General features: G+C 39.7%; 1 protein-coding gene across 1 annotated transcript; it reads right to left on the minus strand.

The window, feature by feature from the left end:
• Positions 1–928: 928 nt before the first annotated feature.
• Positions 929–25,974, minus strand: IFNGR1 (interferon gamma receptor 1). Its single transcript, XM_005518650.3, has 7 exons — positions 25,781–25,974; positions 16,259–16,373; positions 15,684–15,856; positions 14,297–14,445; positions 13,456–13,627; positions 12,351–12,466; positions 929–6,012 (listed from the first exon to the last, which is right to left on the minus strand). Exons 1-7 carry the CDS (start codon positions 25,866–25,868, stop codon positions 5,512–5,514), a joined length of 1,314 nt encoding a protein of 437 aa, XP_005518707.1. The 5' UTR covers positions 25,869–25,974; the 3' UTR covers positions 929–5,511.

The raw sequence follows: 25,974 nt of genomic DNA on the forward strand, positions 1-25,974 counted from the left end.
CAAAAACACACCCCACTGCATAGTTCCTGTCTTCTGGAATGGAACTGCACATGCCCTCCACCCTTCCTACAATTAACTGAGCTGCTATGAATGTGCAAAATATTACACAAAATATAACACAAAACAGTCATGCCCAGAAAGAAAACAAAGGGTATTTATTTTTGTTTTCAATCTGTATTTTCAGTCCGAAAGGACTGTATTTACTCTCTTTAAAAGGGATGCAAGTTGAAGGGTTGATGTTGTCTTGAAGGGATGTTTTTATTATTCAAGTGATTTTGGCACACCAAAAAACTGCATCAGAGTCAATACTCTTCCTGCTGTACTGTGCGCATTGCAAGGATTTGACAACCGCAGGATTAATTTTGCAGGACACAAAGCAAGCTGACGGGGAAAACCTCTTGGTTTGCCTGCTCATCGTTTGCTCTGCTTGTCATGCTTTTCCTTGTTCAAGCTGTGGCTGGACAGCAGAAATTAAAACATCACACAAGTAAGACTTCTGTGATCATTTAAACTTCTAATGAACAGTAGTAAGTTTCAAGGAAGGCCAGCTTTCCTCGCTCTGTAGCAATTAATGAATGCATTCAAATGGTTTGACCATTTAATCCTTGCCCATAATTTTTAAATAGGACATAAGGAAGCATCCCCAGTCTGAAGCACTGTAGGACTGGACTTAAGCTACTGCAGGCTGCATCAACAGCAAAGGGCAGAAAAGAAGTTGCAACACCGAAGATGAAGAAGGTCAGTAGGATCCAGGAACTGGCTGCACACAGCCCACACACACAGATGGGCCACACATCTCTCCCAAACAGTGCTCTTATTCTCAGTAATGCTCAAGCATACACCACCTAAGAAACATGAACTGAGAGCTTCAAAAGCACATTCAGTCTTCAGAAAAAAAGCTAACAGTCATAAAGAGACAAGGGCACTCTTTTCTTGATAATTTTTTTATTTACATATATAAAAAAATGTACATATTTACAGGAATTTCATTACAGATTTCAGCCCAATTATTGCATCCATTTAGAGAATACAGAAAGACTATTAATAAACAACAGTTATTCATAAAGGACTGAACTATAAAAAATATCACCCTCGAGGAATCTGCACAGGTCATCTTTTCCTGAGATAGAAGGTGCTTTGTCTTTGGATTGTCATTTTGGTTGTGTTTTTGCTTTTTGGGATTTTGGTTTTTTTAAGGTGTGCTGAAAATATTAATTTGAACCAAGTAGATGTCTTACTTATTAATACTCAACTGTTTACATGGAACCACTTCAGAGCAACTTCTTTTTCCTAACCCTGAGAAAAACAGGTCTTCTCATGGAAGTTTCTTTTTCTGCAATCTTTTAGTGAAGGATTACATAAAAATATGTGAGTCTGTTCCAGGCAACTGGGACTCTACACGCTGTATTGTTTCCACAGATGTCAGTGGATTTGACAATTTTTATTTTTTTTTAAACTACATTATTGACTTTTGTGTGGAAAACCACACAAAAGCAGATTTGATGTTTCTGTGCTAGCACATAGTACTGCCACAATACTTCATTGCTAACTGCATAACTAGTAATAAAAATTACAATGCCCACTCAAGAAGAAGAACTAAAGAAGTTCTTAGAATGTTGGCAGGTATGAGGCCAGAGTTTTGTGAAGTTCTCTTTCACAGGATATAAGTTTTGGGTCTTACATCATCACCTAAATCATCTTCAAGTGAGAGGAAGGGAAGTGTGCTAAGCAGCCAGGACAAGGATAAGAATCAACTGAAAATGTTTAAGTGGCAGAACCTTATGTGTTACTGGATATGTGATACTGGATAGCTGACAGGCCTGTAAAAGGCATGAGTATTAAATTATTTTCAATGTATAAATGTTAGGCACTTCCATATTCTGGATCAAGGTGCTATGTACAAATATTCAGAAGCTCAAGCAAACTACTTCATCTCAGGAATATTAATCAATTTAACTAACTCAATTAAGTGAAAATGTATAGATAAATACTACCTGACAGGTTCCCAACTACATTGTTCAGATATATGGTATTAGAACTGCAAAAGCAAGGCTTTCTAGCTGTAGCTGGAAAGGCATTTCCATTCCCATCCCAAGAAATCCTCACACTGCAAACTGCTGGATTGTGTCCAACTCTCAGGCTCTCAATACCACTACTGGCAACTACTAAAAGCAGGACTGGTGGTAACAGCGTACTGAACCAGAAGCACATCCTTCTCTCATGGTGGCCTCACATTTTCAGCTACTCACAGCTAGTAAAAGAAGCCTGTGCTTTGTACACCCTTAAACTTCTTTATTTCACAATTACCAAAACTGTAAGCTAGCCTGAGCAATTTAAACATCTAAACTATCCCTGTGCCACTAGTTAAGTACGCAGCACACAGAAGACATACCGCAGGGATAGTGCTAGTTCAGTGGCTTTTTTATTTACAATTCAGAATTTTTTATTAAAAAGTACATTTAACCTTGCTTTATTTCAAGAGCAGGTCTGTTGTATATAAATGTGATATAGTACAAAGCACGCATACAGCTGTTCTCGACTTTCAGCTTCCGAAATAACACCACCTTTCCGATACATGTGACTATTTGCCATGCCAAATTTTTCCCATATATTTTTGTGTAATTTCTTACTGATCTTAACATCACTCTTCTTAATGATATCCTTGCTCCTGGCTGGGTCCTTTTACTCACATTAGACTCCACGTGATTTGAAAGATTTAGAAGAATGTACAATGTACTTGTATTGCAGGGGTAAGAGAAAAGAACCCGAGACAGTCACTTCACTTTAAAATGTGTCTAGTGGCATTCCTCTGCCAGTGTGTCAGCAAAGGGAAATCTTCCAGAACAATGAAACACTTAGCTCACACAAATCTAACACACTCTGTCTCAGTTTAATAGCATCAGAGTTTCCTGATGCACGGCTAAGAATGTAAATCTAATTAAAAAAAAATAAAAATTACATGTTTCTGACATAATCTTGGTTTTGAGGCACACACATCAAATCCAACAATTGCCAAAGCTAATTACTGATGTTCTTGGACAACATCAACATTTTATTTCTTTTTTTGACAAAACTGAGAGAAGGAAAACAAGCTACCAAGTGCAAAGTTAAATGCTCTGAGCAGTTGCAAAGAAAATACAGAGCAAATTGTCTGGTCAGAAACTTCTTCACAAAAAACAAGACTAACTCCAGTTTCTAATGCTCTCTTTATCCCTTCAGAGCCAAGTTTAATGTAAACACTTCCCTGACATTTATAAATTCCTGAGGTATTTTATTGCAATTCATATTCATCAACAAACCTCCAAACTCAGAAAGAAATTACATCAACTGCAATCTCTGCACAAGACACAGCAGCTCATCTACTTAGTAGACAGCCTGCTAAGAGCCTCAGTGATGAACCACATCACTACCCGGTCAGTTTAGTTGAAGTTTCAAATGCAGTTAATGCTGATTTTCAAAAAGCCTTCTTGCCACACCAAGAGTGTTATTTTCTGCACCTCTGCCTCAGGGAGACCTACACATTAGTGCATCCTAAGCAGTAAGACACTAAGCGCTGCCTCTAGGAACTCAGCCCAGAACACAACATTGAGGAAGTTGCTAGGGGGTCGCACTGTGTTTGAACAGAATGCAGAAACAAGTCAGAGCCAGCTAACAATTACTATTTGAACTTTCCATGACATCATAACTACAAAACTCACCAGCTTAATTTGGCTTTTCCTAAAATTATCAAAACCCTGCTAAGCAATCTGTTACCTTCCTGTGAGTAGAGATGGGAAAAATAGCTATTGTTTTTAAATCTTTTTTACCATTGTGGTCAATATCTGATATATACAACAATGGAAGCACTCCCGAAACTTCTGTAAAAACTAACTTTACCTGAAGAATGCTCACATCACTAAGGAATGTAAGGACAGAAGTTCTATGACACTGGTTTTCCCTTAAAACCACCACTGTAATATGGTAACAATACTGACAATCCTATAAAAATACCTTTTAAAACAAACCCATGATTTTGTGTAAATGGACCAACTTGTACCCGTAAAGCGGTTTTTTTCCCTGAACTTCATTAATAATTGCTCTAAACATTTCCTACAAATAGAAAATACCTACCAAATCTTGATTAAAGGGAAATAAATATATCACATGCATTTCAATATGAAAAAAAAAAAAATATAAAAATATAGAATTCTTATTCCTCAATTTTCTAAACTACAGACTGTGATATAAAATTTGGAAGAGGCTGTCAGCTGACAATAAAACTTATAAAGTACAACTTAATCACACTATTTTCCTATGGTCTTGAGATGTTTTTTAAGAGGATGATTTTGTAATTTTTTTAAGAGGGTGATTTTGTGTAGTTCCAGCATTATGTTATTATAAGGGGCTGAAATAGCAGTGATTTTCATCCTGTTAGAAAAGTCTGATTGATTTCTATTTAAAGAACATATTGTTCTAATAATTAGGATAAAAATAGAATAAATAGAAGAAGAATAGAATAATGGAATAGAATAATATAAGAAACCAGGCTTTTGAATTTTGAGGGCATTTTCTAAGGAATTTGTGCAACTACCCATTAGACTTTTTTCCCCCAGTGATGATCAGTCAGCTTACTAATAGATTCTGCCAGAATGGGACATGGTTACTCAGGCCACAAAGTGATCCAAATGGGCGCCGCTATATTGAAGTTAGCAGCAAAGACTACAAATAACTGGTACTTTCACAGAATTGTTAGGGTTGGAAGTAACCTCTGGAAACCACCCAGTCCAACACCCTGGTAAGGCAGGGTCACCTAGAGCAGGTGACACAGGAATGAGTTCAGGTGGGTTTTGAATGTCTTCAGAGAGGGAGACTCCGTGATCCCCCTGGGCAGCCTGTGCCAGTGCTCTGCCACCCACCCTCAATGCAAAGAAGTTCTTCCTCATGCTGAGGTGAACTTCTTGTGTTCTTAGTTTATGGCCATTACTTCTTACTTCTCTGACACGCAATCAAATTCCTAAGATATACAGGAAGAGTTTATAGGCACAGTCTTATTTTAAAAAAATAGGAACATTTAATATAAAAATACTCTTCAAAAGAAAAAACCTAAGCGAGAAGATACCTCCAATAATGGTAAAAAATTCTCAAACATTTCTTGCACACATCCATCATAATCAAGTGCAGGATTTTTTAAGCATTATGTTTGTTGAACTGATTTTGAGCAAGATTTGAAGCAGAAGTGCATAATGGTACAGCTGGTGTTTTATAGTCGATGATATATTTTCTATAGAGTATTGTTAAAAAACACAGCACTATTTCAAATAGGAAATAATGAGTTATATCATATACAAAAGCATTTCAAAAAGTGGTTACTATTAAATTTCCCCACATTTTTTATGCCATTTTCAGATACTATTTTCAATTGTTTACTGACCAGGACAAGACAACTTGCAGATGCTCACAATTTAACCCAGACTTTCCAAAACCTTCAGTAATGCTGTTCTGAGTTGTGGTTAGGCACTTTAGTTATCCTGCCTACTCAGTTGGCCTGTAAGCATTCACAGGCTGCTCTTCACCAACATCTATCATCAACATATCTAATGGAACATGAGGCTTGTCATAGCCAGAAAACTTGAAGCAGCTGCTTGGAATCACCGTTTGCTGTCTTTCTGTGGTAGAGATCTCTGACCCTGAAGACTCATTGCAGATATCCATTTGGCTACTGTCAGAAATGAAGTAATTCTCTTTTACCACACAGTTTTGTTCTTCAGCATCAGAAGAGACCTCCTCTGTGCTTTCCTGAACAGGCACCTCTTCTTCTTTGGCTGGTGGCTCTGGGGATGGGACAGAAGATTCTCCATCACAGGAATTTGCAGAACTAACAGTTTGTTCTTCTGGCTCTGTGACCAGCAAGGTTACTTCACCATTCACTGGCAACTCCGAGTGGCTCGATGGGAAGCTAATTACGGATATATACTTCCCGTCTGACCTCGGTCCCAGTAAGGTGCCTGTGTTCAGGTTTCTCATCACAATGACCTTAAATGGAAAAAAAAGAAAACAAACCAAACCAAACAACTTTGAGTTTAAAAGCTGAAAAAATATGCAAGTCGATAATTTAGCATCATTATAACCAATTCCAAAACAAAACTGGAAAATTAAAATCTGGCACGGTCATTGGCCTATGCCCATGAGTTTAACTGTTCCAGTAACACTTGTTTGCAAGATCTCAAAAATGCTTTCTTTGGGCAAGCATATTTGCAAGGATCAAATCCATTTCATGTTACCCACTATATTTTGAAGTTTCCAGCATAGAGGAAAACAGCAAAAGAAGAAAAAGAGGTAATACTCTTCAGCTGGGGAAGCCTTTCATACTCTATAGAGAATGAGTATAATTTACAGTGGCTGTGATAATTTCTGGCACCTGTTTCAACCAGGAGGGAAGTGAACAACATACCCAGCAACATCTATGCTGAAGTCTCCTAACTTATTTCACAAAGTCACTATGCTGCAACAAACTTTAATGTTTCCCATTGACATCCCTCCACAGGTTGATCATATGAATTCTTTCACTGGCCAAGCCCCAGCTCGTTTTAAACAATTACAATATGCCTTCAGGCTGCTTAGATTCTTTATTTATTTATTTTTTTAAAATGTCTTTTCAAGAGTACATACACATTAAAAACAAAGTAGGGTAAATTTTCAGCTCTTTGATGGTGTTCCCTAACGATAACAGAATGCCAAGGGAGAAAAATAGTGTTCTTTCACAAATTTTGTAATTCACTATGTATGTGTATCACACAATATCAAGTATTATAGATCCATGATTTTCTTAGTAAAATACACAATCACTGTTTTTTCAGATACTTTGTTAAAAAAAAAAAAAATCTGCCTGAAAATTCAGATGGAGGCTAATTTGGAAGAAAGAGGTGCATACAGGAGGAGGAAAGATGAAGTAAAATACAATTAAGAAAAATTACAAGTCATCACAAAAAACCTCCCTGTCTGTACTAGTGTAAGAACTGAGGGCCATCAAAACCAGATGATCCCATTGACTGTGCTTTTCAAGAGTCTTTCCTGATTAAATGGTTGTCAGACTGTAGCTTTACATTCATACCTTCAGAGTGTGCTGCCTTCATTAGAAACTGCCTTCATCTCTCACTTCAGTCTCATTATCTTACCCCTCAGAAGCTCTGATGATGCTACTCTGTGGTTAAGGCTGGATCAATAAAAGCATTACAGTTTAGGAAAACCAACCAGCCAAACAACAAACACCACCACAGGTCAAGCAAACACTCCCTGAAGAGCAGTTACTGATCATCTAAGTTACTTTTACAAACACCTGTGTGAACACCACTAAGGTGAGGCAATCCTCTGGGGAATCAAGGGCTGCCACTGAAAAGTGCATTCAGGTGGCTCCTTGACTGCAACCTAGCTGTAGTGTACAACCATCCATGTCTTTGGATCTTCATTTTCTGTTATGGAAACAGAATACTACAGAATATATAAAACTATAAAGAATATTCCATGAGAATTCACTCATTCATAAGAAGCATATGCTTAAAAGTTAGTTGTAAGTAAGAGATTACAATCAACAATGGGCAGATACTGAAAATATTAAGAACACCTTAGAAGGATTAATGCACTTTTTGAGAATCTCTTTATATAGCTATATTGGATATATATCCAAAATACTGGGTACTTACACTATCCAACACTGATCTTGAAGAGACCAGCATCTATAGTTTATTGGGGTGGGGGTTAGCAAAAATCTGACTCCAATAACCACACAGCAAGTGACATGAGAAGGGAATTCTCTGTGTAAAAATACTTGAGGAATGTGAATTACAACAAAGTATTAGAGAAACCATAGTCAAAAGCTGTGTTTTCTGCTTCCCATCTCTCCCCATACCAGTACATGCTAAACTGAAGTTAAAAACAAAACCCAATGAGTTCATGTTTCTCCCCTTTTAGGATTTTCACACAGTTCTAAAAAATCACAGTCCTAGAAATGTGTTAAGGGATCACCTTACATTCTACACAGGTCCAGCATTTCACAGTGAGTGCTGGCAATACTTAGAGACTTTGGAAATAAAATACCTATTCTCTGTACAACTACATCCAAGACCTCTCAAAACGAAACCCACTTTTTTCTTGACAAGTTTCTGACCAGGCAAGATGGTGCAAAGACACTCCTATTCCCATTCATGAAAGAAGGAAGTGATCAGAAGAAAAAACTCCTGTGTGTTTCCCGGTACCAAAGGTATTTTTAAGGGTCACTGAGTCATGACTACGAGACAATTTAACAACTCATGCAGTTGTTTCCAGCTTCAAAGATAAGAATCACAGCTTATTACAGTAACTGGTTATTACAGCAACATTCTAAAGATCTTGAGTAACAAGGGTAATTAAGATATGGTGGCTATTTGAAGAAAAGTATTTACTATAGGCAAGTTAGTATTTTTCTTTTATTGACATTACCTAATACTAGCAAACTGACAGCCTGTGATCTTAAGATGGGTATCAGCAATATTACCTGGCATGTGCAGGTACATAATTTCCTGTCTCAAATAACAGCACCTGTGCTTTCAGGTCTTTCATGGCCTCAACAGACTAGGGAGACACACTGCTAAAAGTCAGGCTCAAGGACACAGGGAAGTAGCATATCCCAAGGAATCCATAACAGTTAAGGTAATTAACAATTCCTTTCTTAACTTCTTTTCTAATAACTTGTCCACCTATGAATTCCAAGTAATTTTCAGGTGCACATTTCATGAAGGGGAGTTTGAGAACTTCACTTCAAATCCTATTAGGATGATGGCAATAATCTTTGTGGTTTTTGTATGCTTCCACAGAACATTAATGCTATATAAATTTATGAAGACTATGTTACTGCCCCCTACAGATGCTCACAGGGGAAAAAAATTTTCACAAAAGTAATGAAGCAGCTTCTCTCTTGTAAGATGACAAATTATTTCTGGCAAGTGTCAGTCAATATTTGCAGGAACAATTAGTTTTTCCATATCAAAAATATATGTTGTATAATCAAAAAAAACAGCTGCAAAGAAAATTTCCTACTGTTTTGTGACTATCCTAAAGTGTTCTACAAAGAGAGAACAACACAGCCTTATCATTCCTGTCAGAATTAGAAAAAGCATGAGCAGATAACAGAAAAGTAGGCTTAAATAAGACTCAGTTTTCACTTTTCTCTTATAAAGTAGATGTTTCTTACTCACAAAAATATTTGCCACCATTCAAAGATAAAAGACACTGAAGAAAAAGACAGGGAAATTAAAGTGCAGAGAGAGAGAGATGCCCACAGCATATCAGAAAATTATGGTCACATTCCTTCAAAAGTGGCTAAGCCCTTACCACAAATCTTAGAACAAAAATCTAGTACTGGAATAACCACAGGACATTTTTCAATGACTGAAGACAATGGGTAGAAGGAGACAGCCTCCTATAATACTTTTTGTGAGATAAAAGAAAGGAAGCTATAACTACAGCTGAACTGCTGAAACATCAGATTTCCTTGATTCAGGCAGAAGACTTAACATGAAGTCTTGTAAAGGAATCTGTCCCATTTCATGTATGCATATTCCTGATAGGATCCTACTGTTTATAATAATATTTAAACATTTAAACAAACATGTTTTCTGATGAAGACATTCATCGTATGCCATACCGAATGGCAGCTGCACTGTGGAAGTAGGACCAAGATACAACTGATACGTAATTCTTGGGAGTCACAAACAGCATAGAAAAGACAGTATAAAAGCTCTGGAGCCCTAATTTGCAATGGATTTTTTTTTTCTTTTCTCTAAGTATATGAGACTCACAAAGATGGCTGCTTGGGTACTTGATGCTTGATGGTTACTCTTTCTTATTTTTCCTTCGGTTGGAAAATTCCAAGTTGTTCAAAGTGACTCAAACGATGTTTTAAAATCTACTTAAAACTACCAGGAAGATCACTGGAAAACAGCAGTCCTAAGGTAGGAAATCCTGCCCAGTCTTTTAACAGATGGAAAAACTCCCTAGATGTTTTATTCTCAGACAAGCTCAGGTAAGGCACAACGATCATAACCTGTACAGAAAAAAGGCCTAGTACATACGCAAAGGTCAGTGACAGGCTCCAAGTGCCATCAGGTCTATAGAGATAATGTCATATAATTAAACTTACTGTTCATAACAATTATTTCAATTGTTTGTTCATTATTTTAAATGATTAACCACAAAATTATGTTTAAATTATTAACTGCTCATTTTGCATTCCCACAGTATTCATATCACCTATGTTTAAACTACCTCTATGAGCTCTACAACTTATGTTAGTCATTAAAGACTTCATTGGAAATGGACAGAAACATAGAATATCCTGATTTGGAAGGGACCCACAAGAACCAGTGTCTACCTCCTGACTCCATCCAGAGCAACCTAGGAATTTAAACCCACATCTCAGAACATGGGCAAAATGCTTCTTGAACAGGACTTGGGCAGCAACCACTTTCAAGGGGAGCATGTCTCAATACTTGACCACACAGTTAACAATATTTAGAAATAGTTATAGGCTTCATTCAGCTCTTTAGCAACAAAATATGATGTAGCACGTGAACCATACTGTGGTACTGGAACCTAGGAACCATAAAGTAACATCTAGTCTATTAAAATGAGAATATGGGCACACACATGAGTTTCTACTAAGTAATCTCAAGTGTGAAGTTGGAGCATGCATCAGGATGCTCACAGGTGTAAAGGAGCACACATTCTATTTGTGATATTCCACTTCCTGATCTTTAGGTGGGACATCACAGTGGTACTGGAAAGCCAAAATAACTATGGATCCACTGAGCACAGCACTGTAATTCTGCATGAGCATCTTCTGCTACAATGAATGGATCTCCACAGAAATTACTCTTGCGTGCACACAGGACACAAAGTTACATATTCAGACAAGTACACTGGTGTGAGGATGACACAAAGTCTCCAGTATCTCTACTATCAGGCCGGTGTGTTTTGATACTGGGGCCTATTTAGAGATGTCAGAGAGGTTTTTCTCATCTGATTTTTTAAAGCCTACAGTGTGAATGGCTACTTCCAAACCAGTCCCCTGGCTCCATCACAGTCCATGGAAAGAAACAAGAATTTTAGAAAGCCTTCTGTCTGATCAGAAGTGCATAAAGGAGATGAATCATCTTGTGCTGCTCAAGTTGGTGGACTAGATCACTGCTTTACTACAAAGGGACCACCTCTGGCTTGGGAATCTCCCTTTAGTCAGAGCAATCTTGCCTCCTGATATTCTAAAGAACACAGATTCCAGAGGGATTTTGGGCATTGACTATGGAGAGGTCATTTTAAAGGGTTTTGAAACTGAAGAACATGGAATGGAAATTTGTTGGCCACTCTCTCTGTAAATGAGACTTCATCCATCCACTGAGAAGATACTCTTGCTGTGATTTCTTTTTACCACTGCCTCAGGTGTCAGCTCTTTGAAGTTGTGGTAGTTCATTGTTGTGACTAACACAACACCAGGAGAATATTACAACAGTAGTTCTTAGATACACCACTCTTGCCTGACATGAAACGAAGGAGCACTGCTGCTCCTTAAGGAATATCTACTCCGTTTCCTAGGAATGGCTACAGGAAGTTTTTAAGATAGAGCAGCTGTTGACCTCTCTTCTCTGTGACTGCTCAATGTGAGAACAGACTTCTGCATGTCCTTCTTCCCTCTTCCTACAGAGCTATTACTCCCTTCCCTTACTCTGCACATCACTAAGCATATTGTAGCAATTAGCAGGATTCCAATACTACTGTTTAATGAAGGAATCTCACAGATCCTGTGACAGGACAAAAGGAAATGGGCTGAAACACAGAGAATTTTTTCTGAATGTAAGAAAAACTGTGAGGGTGGGTGGTTTAACATTGGAACAGATTGCCCAGAGCAGCTGTGGAGTCTCCTTCCTTGCAGGTATTCTAAAGCCATCTGGATACACTCATGGCTGACCTGTTCCTGTGCTTGAGCAAAAGGCTTTGGGTAGATGACCTCAAAAAGGCTTTGAGTAGATGACCTCTAGAAAGGTCTCATTTCAGTGATTCTGTAGTTTTGTGTCTCTGCTACTAGAGTGAACACAAACCTGCCTAGGTATGCACACACTGAGTTTTTAAGAACCAAGTTCTCAAACTACACCAACTATTGCTACTTCAGTTAAAGAGACATTGAAGTCTAGTCCTAAAAAACTAAGACTCATCTGGTTGCAAAGGCTTTCAGAATATTAGACTGGCATAAATTCTAAATATCTATGAGACCATGGTAAAAAAGCTGAAAAAATCCAACCAAACCCAAAAGACTGGCATCAAGATACAGGAGTTACAGAACTTACCAACGACTTTGGCAGCTGTATGTTGTCTTTCCTTAGTTTTTTGCAGCCATAATACACCGAAAATATTACAGTCAAGATCCCAATAACAACACACACAATGATGATACCATGTGTACCTAGAAAATTAAAGCAAAATCTACTAGGAATTTTGGAAAAACAAGCCACTGCTGTACCACTTAGAATAATTTCAGAAATTCTAATAGCTCAGAATGCTTAGCTGTAATGTGTGAATTTGTCAATGTACTACCTTTTCTCACTCAGGAAAACTTAATCCATAACACTTTTATGGAGTAAATAAGAATTACAATGACAGAAGCTTTTCAATTCATATAAACATAATCATGTTTTTATAGAAATAAAGGAATTTTGCAACTAATTTTTTGTTCCTTAGAGATGAGAGATGGGGATGATAAGATTTGTACACTTTCTATGTGATAGCATATTAACTGACATAACTATACAGAGTTTATGCACAGTAAAAGTAAAATATGAAATCTTCCAAAACAAAGAATTGTTAACAATTACTAGTAGGACTCCACTAGTCTGATTCTCTTAATACCCTCCCTCATCCAGCTGATCCTGTGCATTCAAGAAAACTGCTTCTATCAATTTGCTGAAATTACAGGCCATAATGAAGTACAACCACAATGTTTGTTTTGTTCTCTTTACTTAAGAAAAAGACCTGAATATCTTAATTTAATGACAGTAAGTTTATAGTTGCTTCCAGTTAAAAGTCTATACACATTATCCTGCAAAAAGCCAGTTGCTAGAAGAGACAATGCCTTATGAATGCATATGAAAACCACACAGCTCAGTGAATGATCAATTTGTGATTTTTTGATTACACCAGTGTTCATGTGCAATAGAAAAGTTTTGTGATACCAGCAACACAGGAAAAATACCCCCCCCAAAAAATTCAGGGTCACTTGAAAATAATACATGATTTGTAAAGGTCAGAACTATCAAAGTACATTTGGAAAATAATGACTAAGCTTTTCCTACTTCTTCTATTCTCCCCAAAGGCATCCCAAGCATCAAATACTTGCTAGATCAGATCTATGTTCAGATTCAGTATGTTCTTAATATAGTATTAGAAGCCTCTTACTTGATGTCTGCTTGAGAGGAACAGAAATGCAACTTTCCTCTGATGGAGTGCCAAACATCAGATTATCAAAACTTCCTGTTGCTGAAACACAGTAAGTAGAATTTTCAGTAGAAATTGGGATTTTGAGGCTGCACTTATGCATTGTACAGTTGTCCGCATAGAGTTCTTCAGTCTGAAAAAAATTGGAAGATATCTTATATCATTTGACTCACTAGAACAATGTTACAGTACCTTCCACCACTTCAAAAAAATGTAAGAACACTATTAGATGTGTTTTCTACATCACCCATATGTCTTGCAAAATCTATATGACCATCTCCTTACTGGCTATCTTAAGATTTTGTATTTGATCAGAGCATGGTATTTTCTAGGTAAAATTTCTGCTGTTCATAGCAGAGATTCACAATTATAAAACCTGTACCTGGATGCATATGAAAAGCTAACTGTAAGTAAGTAAGCAACCTTCACCCTCCATGATTGCTAAATAAACTGGTATAAATACCTCAAAAGGTAATTTTCTTAAATGCAATGTCTCTTTAGACAAGTGAGAGTGGCACAAGTCAAATTACCAATATTTTAGCATGTATGCAGAGACAGCAGCATGTGACAGAATAACACTTGTGTACAGCTAACGCAATAATCTAATTTTCATTGTAAGCGACTAATTTGGACAACTGAAATACAGACCTTTCAATCACATATTGTAATGCGCTCAACATTTTAGGTGTTCAGCTGTTTTCTTGGCATCTGTTAGCTCCATGTGTCATAGGCATAAATCTCTTGCATAGACATTTAAGGCAAACCAGTATTTTTAATTTTAAATTTTATTTTTGGAACCTACCTTATTTTTACTATCCCGAACAATCACCGAGTACTCAAGCTTTGAATAAATGTCTTCAATACAAGAAAGAGGGAATACAGAATGGTAAATATCAACCGTGATTTTATCACCATGTCTTGAGAGACTCAGTTTTGGCAGTCCTATTTTTCCTGCAACACATTGCACCATTACTATTAGGCCAAAGGTTTTAACATAAAATATGGTATTTATAGTTAGCTTTCCAAAATTCATCAGAGATTTGAGAAGAATTAAGTATTTATATTTCCATGCTGTTAATATTGCATAGCTGTGGTAAGACCTCTCTACTGTTAGAAGTAATGGAGGAATTTGGATACATTAACTAATCAGTTTCTAAAATGGAAACAGATCATTCATGAAGAATTTTACTGTAAAGCAAGTTAACTTTCCTAGACACCTAAGTCCATAAAACTTCAGCTGACAACAGAAAAAACTAACAGCAATTAAACATATACAGGAAAGAGAACCAAACACAAGATCCTGCTGACTAGATCCCACCATAAAACACCTCAGTTAAAAACAATACTGCACTGAAACAATGGAAAGCTAAAAAAAAGCTAAACAAATCTCACCATAAGCACCATTTGGAAACTTTGGATTTCCCACAGCAATGGCCTATGTGAATTTTTCGTGTCTAATGGTCTGACTGAACATGAGTTTCTTGTTCAAAGGAAAAAAGAGAATTTTGTCTCTCTTCTTCATATGTGGTTCCCAATGTTCTGGAAACTGTCAGGCTGAGCATTACTACCACGACTTGTGTCCCTTTGTCAAACTCTAGAAACCAGCCACTATTTCAAGTCATTGGACTGTTGAGTGGGAATGGAATCATAGCAGAAATCAAAGAGGGACTTCACTCTTTCATCTCCAGCAATGCAGAAAGTTATTCCTAGCTAAAGCATAGCTCAAGTCAGATAGAATCTCATGGGCCAAAGGATTTATACAAAGATACAGTAACTGAGTTATCCAGTTATGGCTTCTAGGTAATATCTGGATACCTGAATCTATCAGTACATGGCACTCTAGCCATGTTGTCAAGCAAGGCATTGCTACTTCACTGATGCCTACAGGTCCATCTTGTATGGTGACAGTTTCCCACTCTAAACTGGTGTCTGGAGTACAGAAAGGATTCAGAGTGCACCATCAGCATCACCCTCTTGCCTTTAGACATTTTGAAACAAATAGACACCACAGAGTCAGAGCTAACAAGCGCCATGAAGTTCCTACTAAGCAATCGTCATGCTTCATTTCATCCTGGACTCCTGGCTTTAAGATATTCCCAAATGCAATGCAACAACAGAGGAAAAGGAATAATTACTAGCACTAAATATTTGGAAAAAATTACAAGGTTTACAATTTAGATACAACTTACCATGCCTTTGCAAAATAAACTCCTTTGACTCAACATACTCAGACTGTTGTGACCCAACAACAGCTTTAACTCGAAGCCAGTGAGATAAATAAGGGTCACATACTTCCTTTGAGAAATCACAAAAATGATCTGTAGTGTTCATACAGGTTGAGATGTTCTTATAGTAACCTAAACTGTAAAACAGATCAAGTAATAGTTAATACAATTTCAACTGCATAATTCTGTACAATACACTGCCAGAAATAAAAAACTATAAGGGTGGCCAGGACCTGTGAGGGTACAGATTGCCCAGGGTGGTTGTGGAGTCTTCTCCCCTAGGGATATTCAAAAGCCCACTGGATATAATCATGGATGACCTGCTCAAGCAAGGGGGTTGAACCAGATGACCTCCAGAGATTCCTGCCAACCTCAACCACCCAATTACTTGACAAATTTTGCCTTAATTTACACTTGGGCAACCTTCACCCCATATGACATCACCACATACAACCAAAAGAATTTACCATGGACTGACTGCTTTTGTATGTTTCTAGATAACATCAGGTATAGGAAATAACAAAATAATAAGAACTTACTTGTAAGGCTTGATTTCCACAATAAAACGAGGAGTTTCAGACACAGGTGGGTACTGCCAATGCAAAACTGATTTGAAATTTTCAGATGTCACTACAATCTCCGTTGGTGAAGGTACTAGAATGAAGAGAGCAATTGCACTTTGATAAACAGACCTTTGCAAACACAAGAACAGCTAAATGTACTTCTAAATTATTTGGAAAAGGCAACATGCTAGATATAGAAATCACAAATACTTCCCCCCAGATGAGCTAGTCTGTCACCAGTAGAAACACCCATGAGCCCTGTAAGTTGATTTATTATTCATCTCTCCTGCAGAGAGGAGAAATGTCCTCTTTGCAAGAATGTCAGATAACCCAGGTGCACTGAAGGCAAGTCCATCTGACAGCCTGTATCAGGTCCATAAGCAGTGATGATTATACCCCTGTGTTGGTCTTTTACAGGTGTAACAGTGAGACAGGTTCTAAGACTTAACTCAAGCTAGAGGAGATTAGCTCAGTTCCTGTAGATTTCTGTAGCTGTTCAGAAATTGAACTGGAGTGGATGGGCTGGGAGATGGTACCAGAGCTGGAATATCAAGGCCAAAATGCAACAGGCCTGCTAGGGAAAGCCTGTGTTCCCTATGAATTTCTAACAGTGATACTTCTACCACTCCAGCAGTATTTTCCGTAAGCTGTGATGACCAAAATGAACTACAAACATTTGTAAGGAAACTGAACACTGAAGCTATAATGTAGTTCCATTTGAAGGAACACGTTTGAAGTACACTTAGCAAAAAATATCAGAGGTAATGTAGTAAAGCATTCCAAAAAAAAGAAGCAACACTGACAGTCTTGCATGTATCTGTTTCAAGCTGCAAGCACAATAGGGATATCAAGGGAGCAGCTGCAGGAGAAGGAAAATTACAGGATCCCGTAAGGCTGACACATGACACTCAGGAAGAGAAGAGAAGAGAACGGAAGGTCACTCAGCTGAATTTAACTGTTAAAACTCAGCTTGTCAATGTCTTTTTTGGCACCTTTAGTATTCTCAATGAGGCTTTTACAAAATGTTGAGGGAACTCATATTTGACCTGCTCTACATTGCTTCTTGTTCACAAAGCAAGTACTGCAACTTCATTCTGAGATATATTTAGGGAAAGTAATCAATTTACACATCCTGAGAACAAGACCACAAATACACACATTATTGAAAGTAACACACAGGGGCTGAGATATGCTACTGACCACAAAGGTTTGACAGATGTAATATAGATCACTCTGCAAATGGTTCTGTGGTTTTTGTTTTAATACATATAACAGTGGTATTTCAGCTATTGGAAAAAAAGGAACATAATCATCAAATTCATAACCACAAGGAAAAAAGCTGACAGAAGAGATGTCAAGCACACAGATGGGCCAAAGTACACAAACATTACTTCAAGTATGCAGTTTTAAGCCACAGTGTAGCTAGCCTTACAAAATTTTACCTTTTGTTTACTATTACGTAAAAGAAACTGCTTAACAAAAGGGTTGACCCCAGAGCACTAGGTAGCAAATGTTAAGAGTAGGACTGCTCCATCATCTGCCTAAGATTTGGGGAGGTCCCTGCTTACTAGAAGACAACCTCTATTCCAACTTACAAGAAGGGCGTGAGGAAAGACTCAGGAAACCAGACCTGTTAGCCTAATCTGAGCACCTGGAAAAAATGATGGAGAAGATCATGCCAGGTGCTCACAAAAAACATTAGAAGAAGAATATAATCACCAGGAACAGTCAACAGGGGTTCACAAAGTGGAAGTCCTGCTTAACTAATTTATTACCTGCCTAGTAGGTGAAGGGAAGGCAGCAGATATATTTCTTCTGGATTTTAGTACAGCTTTTGATACTGTCTCGCACTGTGCTCTTCCGCACAAGTTGGCATATGCAGGTTCACAGCACACTGAATGAAGAACTGGCTGAAGGACAGAGCTCCAAGGGTTGCTGTGAACTGGGCTGCATCCAGCTGGGGACCAGCAGTGTTCCCTGGGGCCCAGTTCAAGGGCCTGTTCTGTTCACTATTTTTACCGAGGATCTGAATGCAGGATTTGAATGCACCTTGGGCAAATTTGCCAATGATACTGAACTGGGAGGTGCTGTCCACCCTCTCAAGATATGCAAGTCTTTGCACAGGTAGCTGAACAAATAAGTTTTCGCTGTCTAGCTCACAGCTCTTTTAGTCAGGCTGGCTATCTGATTTCTAATGATTTTTTCTGCAGACAGTCCAGAGACAGTGCCTGGGGATGCCACAATCCCATCTCACTCCAGCATCAAGAATACAGATCACAGAGGACACTGCAGATTTTCAAGGTGCTAATGTCTAATCCTTATAGATGCAATTTCTGCATATTGCCAGTTAAAAGGCCATGAAACTGTATGTGAACACTAACTAAACATAATGAAGCTTTCATTTTTCTAAACACGTTACACCGTGTTCTATGTTGCTCTGCAAGCACAAGTGGAAGATGATGACAGCAGTTATCAGATGGCACTTCAGTGCCATGAAGGTAACGGTCAAACATAAAACTCCTTTTAATTTATAATAAACATAAATGCAGCAACACTAAAGGTGCAAATTCAAACAGTGAGACAGCAAGTATGGAACGAGAGAAGAAAACTGATCAGCAACTCATGCCATAATGCATGACTCAGGAAACTCAGAAAGTTCTAGTTTGCCTCCAGTTCAAAGTGTTTCCCCCTGGCAGTTCACCTTGCCTTGTAAGACAGCAATACTGGCTGCTGAGAAGCCAACAGAGAACAGCAAGAACCATTTTTTCACAGAAATTTAAATTAGTATGTGCATTGTAGAACAACATAAAAGGAATTTCAGGAAACAGCTCTACATCCACAGACTGAAGGAATACAAGGCAAAGGCAGGCCAATCAGATACACTTTTCCTAAGCATGCCAGAATAAACTAAACAGGCTGGTATTTTGAAGATAAAGAACTGCAATTTTGGAAAGCAAAGGTAGTAATAAGACAGGGGTAAAAGGAAAGATAAGCATGACCACAGGGTGACCTGGAAGTTCAGAATTAAACAGAGAACAGACGTGGGAAAACAGCTGCACAGTTTATCTCAGCAAATTCACACCTGCATCAGTTTATAACTTGGACAGAAATGTACTTATTTGTCCACATGCAAACAACCAAAACTATTGCTGCCATACTGACGGCAAAGATGTCATCAGGTGTGACTACTGTGGGACATGAATGTGTATATACATTATCAAACACCTCCTCAATGTGAAATTATTTCAACTAAAGTATTTAAGATTTAGTAGATGTTTACACCTTCAGCCAACTCACACAGCAGACAGGAAGGAAATACATGTGAGAGGAAATGAAAGGACAAACTCCACTGAAAGACTTATTTTACTGCAAGTATCTGCTGCTGCTTGATTTCAGGCTGCTAAATAAGAGGGATTTTGGTTTGGAGGGTTTTTTCCTGAGTAGCAAACAAGTGCACCCAGTTGTATCTTCTTGGACTAAGATAGATAAATGTTAGAACTAATCCACTCCTTGCATACAAGATACGATGCATTTCTGCTTCAAAAGTGTACATCGCCAAGGCAGAAAATGCTTCTTTTAACCTACAAGACAAATTGTGATTTGTGAAGAAGACTAATTTGTTTTATACGTACCCTTCTCCAAGTCAGAAATAACTACTGCACATCTCTCACAAATATCAGCAGGGTCAGACATATACAAACCATATAGGCATAAAGAAAGGTTTCTTTACCTTTTTCTTGAAACCTGACATTCTTGTTGACTATGCAGGTGCTCCTGAACAATACTACCTATGAAAAGTACTTACAAAACACAAGTTTGAAGCAGCCATAGTCTCAATAAAATTTATTTTTAAAGCATATACTTAAGAAAGGACTTAGTATTTTGTATATATGTAGATGTCCTACCCGTTCACTGAGCCTTGGCAATGCATTGTCTAGAGCAAAAATTAATTCAATGAACTGGACATTTCTAAGATGTAAAAATTAGACAGCCTTCAAGCTGATACTTGTATCTTGTGCAAGGCTGAAACTCCTTCCTTCATTCTGACATTACTGCAAAGGGATTTGTCACCACTGCTTACACAAGCAGAATTCAGCTGAAGTGCAATAATGCACGTAACAGAACAGGGCCTGATGAATCCACACTGCAAAGTTTATGGTACAGCTATATGAGACAACAGTGGCCTTAAAAGCCATAAAACTTCACTCAAGTCATATGTGACTTTTAAACATCATTTAGCCACTAAAATGCAGACTGAAAGCACAAACTGAAAGCTTAAAAAGACAAACTGAAAAAATAACAAGTAAAAACTTTTGAAAGTTTTTACCTTTAAATTGTTTTTTTAATTATTAAATTTAAATTACTAGTTTTTAAAAAAAAAATAATTAAAGTTTGTTCCTTCTTTGGATTTCCACTACAAACAAACAAATCCTTATAATCCCCAAGTGACACATCATAGGAAAACACTTATAATCCACTTCAACAGGCCAAGAGGGAAAACAGTTCGAACCTCACTGAAGAATCATGGTTAACTCATCATTTAAAGACAGAGAGCTGCAATAGTAACCAGTTGGTCCCTTCTGGGCCCCTGACTGGGAGAAGTGTGCTTTCCTTGTGCCAGCCCTGTGCTCTACCTACAGTTGCTTCAGCTCATAGATTCACAGAATATTCTGAGTTGGAAGGGACCCACAAGGATCACTGAATCCAAGCCTTACGTAAATAGCCCATAGGGGGACCTGAGCTCACCTATCCATTTCAACTGCACCCAGAAAGGGTAGCAGCTCTGATGACTTTACATATGTAAAATGGTCACTCTCCTTAGCTTTCAACACCCATGAAAACAAAGACAAGAGAAAAAAGATCAGATAAATTTGCACTACCTTTGAATGATTCTGCAGTACTCTGCAGCCATATGCATTGAAAAAAAACTTCAAACGGAAAGAATGGGTGACAAAAAGGTAATCAATACTCTGAAAGATGGATTCAGAAGGCGGCAAGTCAATGCTAAGGATGAAAAATAACACATTAAAAAAAAGAATATAAACTCTCTCTGAAGGCTACATTTCCTTCATTTTTTTTGTGCTCAGCTTGGGATTAAAATGGTTTGACATAACAACAGACTTGACTGGGATGTACTAAACTGAATTTACAACTGTTAGTGCTGCTTAGCTAGTAGTGAGCTCCTATACTTGCCCTGGGGCTCCCTTTCCTGTCTGCATATTCGAGTCCAGTGCTCCTTGCTTTCACTGCTTGCTGTACTTCTTATCACCTCACAACAGCGTGCCTGGTAACATTCTGGTAACAGCCATGGTGAGCATGGGCTGGCAAGCGGCCACGGTATTGCTGCTTTCTGTGCTGTATCACACTCACAGCATCAAGTGGGGGGAAGAAGGAGGAAGTGTGGGACATTTGGAGTGATGGTGTTTGTCTTCCCAGGTAACCCTTACCCACGATGAGATCCTGCTCTCCTGGGGATGGCTGAACACCTGCCTGCCCACGGGAAGCAGTGAATTAATTCCTTGCTCCGCTTTGCTTGTGTGCATGGCTTTTTCTTTCCCTATTAAACTGCCTTTATCTCAGTCCAAGAGTTCTCCAGCTTCTCATTCTCTCCCCAGTCCTTCTGGTAATGAAGTGAACAAGCAGCTGTGTGGGGTTTGGTTAAACCATGACAAAATGGTCCTCCTAATCATTTATATTCTCACTTCAGTCTGTTCTGAATCAAACAAAATTGGCCTGCACTAAAAGCAGAGTTCAGCCATCTGGGAGAGGAGGAGAGTTAGGAGCACTGCCCAGCACCACAGGACTGAAACTGAGCAGGAAGAGTTCACTGCTCACCACAGGCTGCAGGAGCACCAAGCACATGCCTTGGGGAGGAATGGGAAATGTCTGTCAGTGCAGTGGTTCTGCCTTCTGCCACGTTCCCCTTGAAGGCAGCACACCTGGGCTAGCACGGCCCCCTCTCTGTGCACTTCTGGCAGGCCAGGCACTAAACAGCTCCTGCTCCTATCAGTCTGCTGGAGGGGAGCTGCCTCTTGGCTGTGCTTGGCTGGGAGCTGGGCAGACTGGCAAGCACCAAGGAGCAAGGTGATGAAGAAATTTTGTACCTGCTACCTGACTTGCTTTCTTTTAAGTGGCAGCAGCCACGCAGTGTATGTGAAAATGCTTGCATGTGCTTGCCTTCACCCGCTTTCATTTATCCCTCCAAAAGAAACCCAGGATTTCTCTTGTAATGCCACTCCCATACCTGGATGGTACTTCCTTAAAGACTTCACTGCAGACAAGCTTAAATTAATGCATGTAACAGCAATTTATGCAAAAGGTTCTACCAGAAATTCTTAAAAGACCTCAAATTCACAAAGAAATCAGTTCACAAATTAAATGAGTACCATGACTGGTGTAATATTTAAAGCTAATAATTTTTAAATCATTAACTGAAATGAACTTAAATGATTTTCCAAGTATCATGAATAAACATTATACACAGTATACAAAGCATTTTTACAGATTCTACTTACAACAGAATTTAATTTTCTAAGGGCTCAGAGGTTTGACATTGCTCTATGGAGTTTTTAAAATCATTGTTTATGATAAAAATCTCCACAAGGTTGTAAGCTGTAGTAAGAGGAGAGGTAGACTGAGATCACCATCTCGAGAAGAACCACAGCAAGTTGCACAAGGAGGACACTTAAAAGAACAGATTAAATAATACAAGCTAAATATTGTTTTATCTATTTTGAGTGTTCATCCCTTTTGTTATAGATGAGAAGTGTTGTAATAGATGGTATCTAAATACAACACTTTCTACCATCTAATTTATTTGCAGCTTGAGTCAATTGCTATGAATGTCAATAATCTGAACTGTAAACAACAACTCAAGACCACCATGATTATCACAAACAGTAGGAAGTCAGCTGCCTAAATGAACTACAGACATTCTTAGAAATGTGGCTTACAATGTGCAGGAAGCACCTGAACTGCTACCACAGCCTCTAAATCTTCTTCACCTTGACCACAGACCTTGTCTTCTGTAATACTAAAATACAGACTGAGAGTTCCCATCAGCAAGTGCCCAGCTCCACTGTGGAGTCAGAGGCCTATCAATGCAGACACATTAGGCACCCAGCTGTAGGAAATGCAGGGAATGTTCCAGTTGCTGCTGGCTTGTCTGGCTTCATTCCTTTTCTAAGGAAAGCAGTGTCCTACATTGGAAGATGAAGATGACTGAACATTTCCTCCTAACACACTTGATTACTTGACAACTCCCTGATATATGTATTATTCTACTGGCACACTGAAAGCCCTGTAAGACTTAAGGAAGAAAAAAAAATCATACAACTGTTGCCATGGAAATTCTGGACTCAGTACAAGAGAGACATGGAGTTTGTGGAGCAGGTCCAGCAGAGAGCTACAAAACGGATCAAGGAATTGGGGCATCTCTGTTATGAGGAAAGCCTGAGGGGGCTGGGCCTGTTCGGTCTCACGAGGAGATGGCTGAGAGGGGACCCCATCAATATCTACAAGTATCTAAAGGAGAAGTGCCAAGAAGACACTGGTGCCAAGCAATAGAACAAGAGCCAGTGGGCAGAAACTAACACACAGAAAATTCCGCCTGAATATGAGGAAGGACGTTTTTACCATGTGAGTGACCAAGCACTGGAACAGATTGCCCAGAGAGGCTATGGAGTCTCCTTCACTGGAGTTACTCAGAAACCATCTGGAGGTAATCCTGTGCCACATGCTCTAGGATGACCATGATTGAGCAGGAAGGCTGGACCAGACGACCACTGTGGTCACTTCCAACCTGACTCATTCTGCTATTCTGTACGTGACGGCATCATACACATGTTTCAGACTTCCCCTTCTACTTTAATTCTTCCACTGTAGGTCAGCACATCTGCCTGCATCAATATTATAATGAAGTGAGCACATGCTATTAGTCATTACTTATAAACCCAGCATTTTTATTCAACTAATACACAGAACTGTCAATTAGAATTCCCTTCATGATGCTTTTGTTCACTAAAAAAATAAGTTTTTACTTATAGTGGCTGTGACCAAGCTGAGCGCAAGTCATCAAGAAAATGCTGCTGGAGTTTTCAAAACCTAACTCAAAAATACATTCTGCTCCTATGAGCTAGGATTTGCTGCACTCGCATGCAGAAAAGTGAGCTTCCTGCTTCTAGGCAGCTTGCTACATCATCTTTGCCACAGCACTACTCTCTATGCTTACAGATACAATATTCTCTATGCAAACAGATGCAACAATAACTGTTGTGCTGGACCAGGCTGGGTTATAGCAGGTTTGTTTCACAAGTGATTTACTGGTATTGTGGTTTTCTGCCCTAAAAATGCTTAATACAATGTAGAAGTGGCATATTTTACTAGCAATTAAAGCAAGTCCTTAAAAGAGACTAAGAACAAACAAGACAATATTTAAGATATCAAGCCACCTTACTGACCCAATGCGGAAAAAAGATATTTTTCACTGCAAGGTTTACCAGTTACAAGCAGACACCAAATCAAACAAACTGGATACTCAAAATGCCAACTATTAAGTGATAAGAATGCAGGCAGATTTGCCACTTTTAGCACTGCTCGTCCATACCAGCCAAAGCTAAGCAGACTTCCAAAGCATGGTGTGGCCCATGCTCGGGGTAGTCAAATTCAGTCACTTCACCCAGGCATGGATCTGAACTCCAGAAATCTCCATTTGCAGAATTCAAGGAGTCTGGACAAAAAGCCAGCTCTCAGTAGTCTCAATAAAAATTAAACGCATGTTCCTTTTTGACTATTAGACAGCAATCTCTGTTTTTAATGAACTTTTCCAGTTTAAAATTAAACTAGTAAGCCTGACTATTTCTTTCGTAATTTACTTGCCAAAACTCTGTGCAGAGACACAACGCTGCTCTCCGCTGGCAAGACACCCCTCCTCCCCAGGGGTGCCTGGCCAAAATGTGCGTGCTTCAGGCCGCGATCCCGATACCTTCTTCACACCCCCCAGCCCCGTGCTCCCCATTTTCGCACCGAGATCCCCGGTTTCTCTATTTCTTTGGCCACACGAAGCCATAAAGCACAGCGGAGCAGGCCCGTCCGGCGCACACGCCGCTCTGGCTTTGGAGTGCCGAAATGCGCGAACATCCTAACGGGGGCTGATGTCACCAGCGCGCCGCCGGCGCGCCACGACACGGCCGCGGCGCCGGGCTGAACCCCGCACCCGACCGGGCTCGGCCGGGCCCGGGGCGCCTCACAGCGCGGCACAGCCCCGGGCACCAGCGGGGGCTCCTCCCCGGCGGCCCCCGGCGCCCGCCCTGCCCCGGCGGCTCCCGGTGCCCGCCGCGGGGCTGGCGGCCCCACCGGCGGCGCTCGGTCCCGGAGGAATCCGGGACAGGACGCGGCACGCCCGGTGCCGGTGCCGCCACCCCTCAGGTGACCCGTGTGCCCATCAGCCGGTCGGCCTGGCCTGGCCGCCTCATCCCCCCGTCTCGCCCCGCCCATTACCTGCGGGCGGCTGCTCCCCCTGGGAAGCCGCGCTCCGGTGAGGCGCCAGCTGCGCCGCGAGGGCCAGCAGGGACAGCGGCACCCACATAGCGCCCGGCTGTGGGACACACACGGCTGTGGGACACACACAGCCCCGGGAGCACACAGCCCCGCCGCGCTCCCCGCGCCTACCCCCCGGTCCAGCCCGGCCCGCC

Source organism: Pseudopodoces humilis, chromosome 3 (assembly GCF_049639895.1).
Source record: "Pseudopodoces humilis isolate 2021_Gansu_Grassland_sample_001 chromosome 3, ASM4963989v1, whole genome shotgun sequence".
NCBI lineage: Eukaryota > Metazoa > Chordata > Aves > Passeriformes > Paridae > Pseudopodoces > Pseudopodoces humilis.

Excerpts from the sequence above, each read along its gene's own strand:
- IFNGR1 (XM_005518650.3), bottom strand. The coding sequence starts at position 25,868 with ATGTGGGTGCCGCTGTCCCTGCTGGCCCTCGCGGCGCAGCTGGCGCCT. Across the intron at positions 16,374-25,780 it reads GGGGGAGCAGCCGCCCGCAG|TACCTTCACCAACGGAGATT; the intron begins GTAATGGGCGGG and ends TCTTCATTCTAG. Across the intron at positions 15,857-16,258 it reads GTGGAAATCAAGCCTTACAA|TTTAGGTTACTATAAGAACA; the intron begins GTAAGTTCTTAT and ends TCTGTTTTACAG.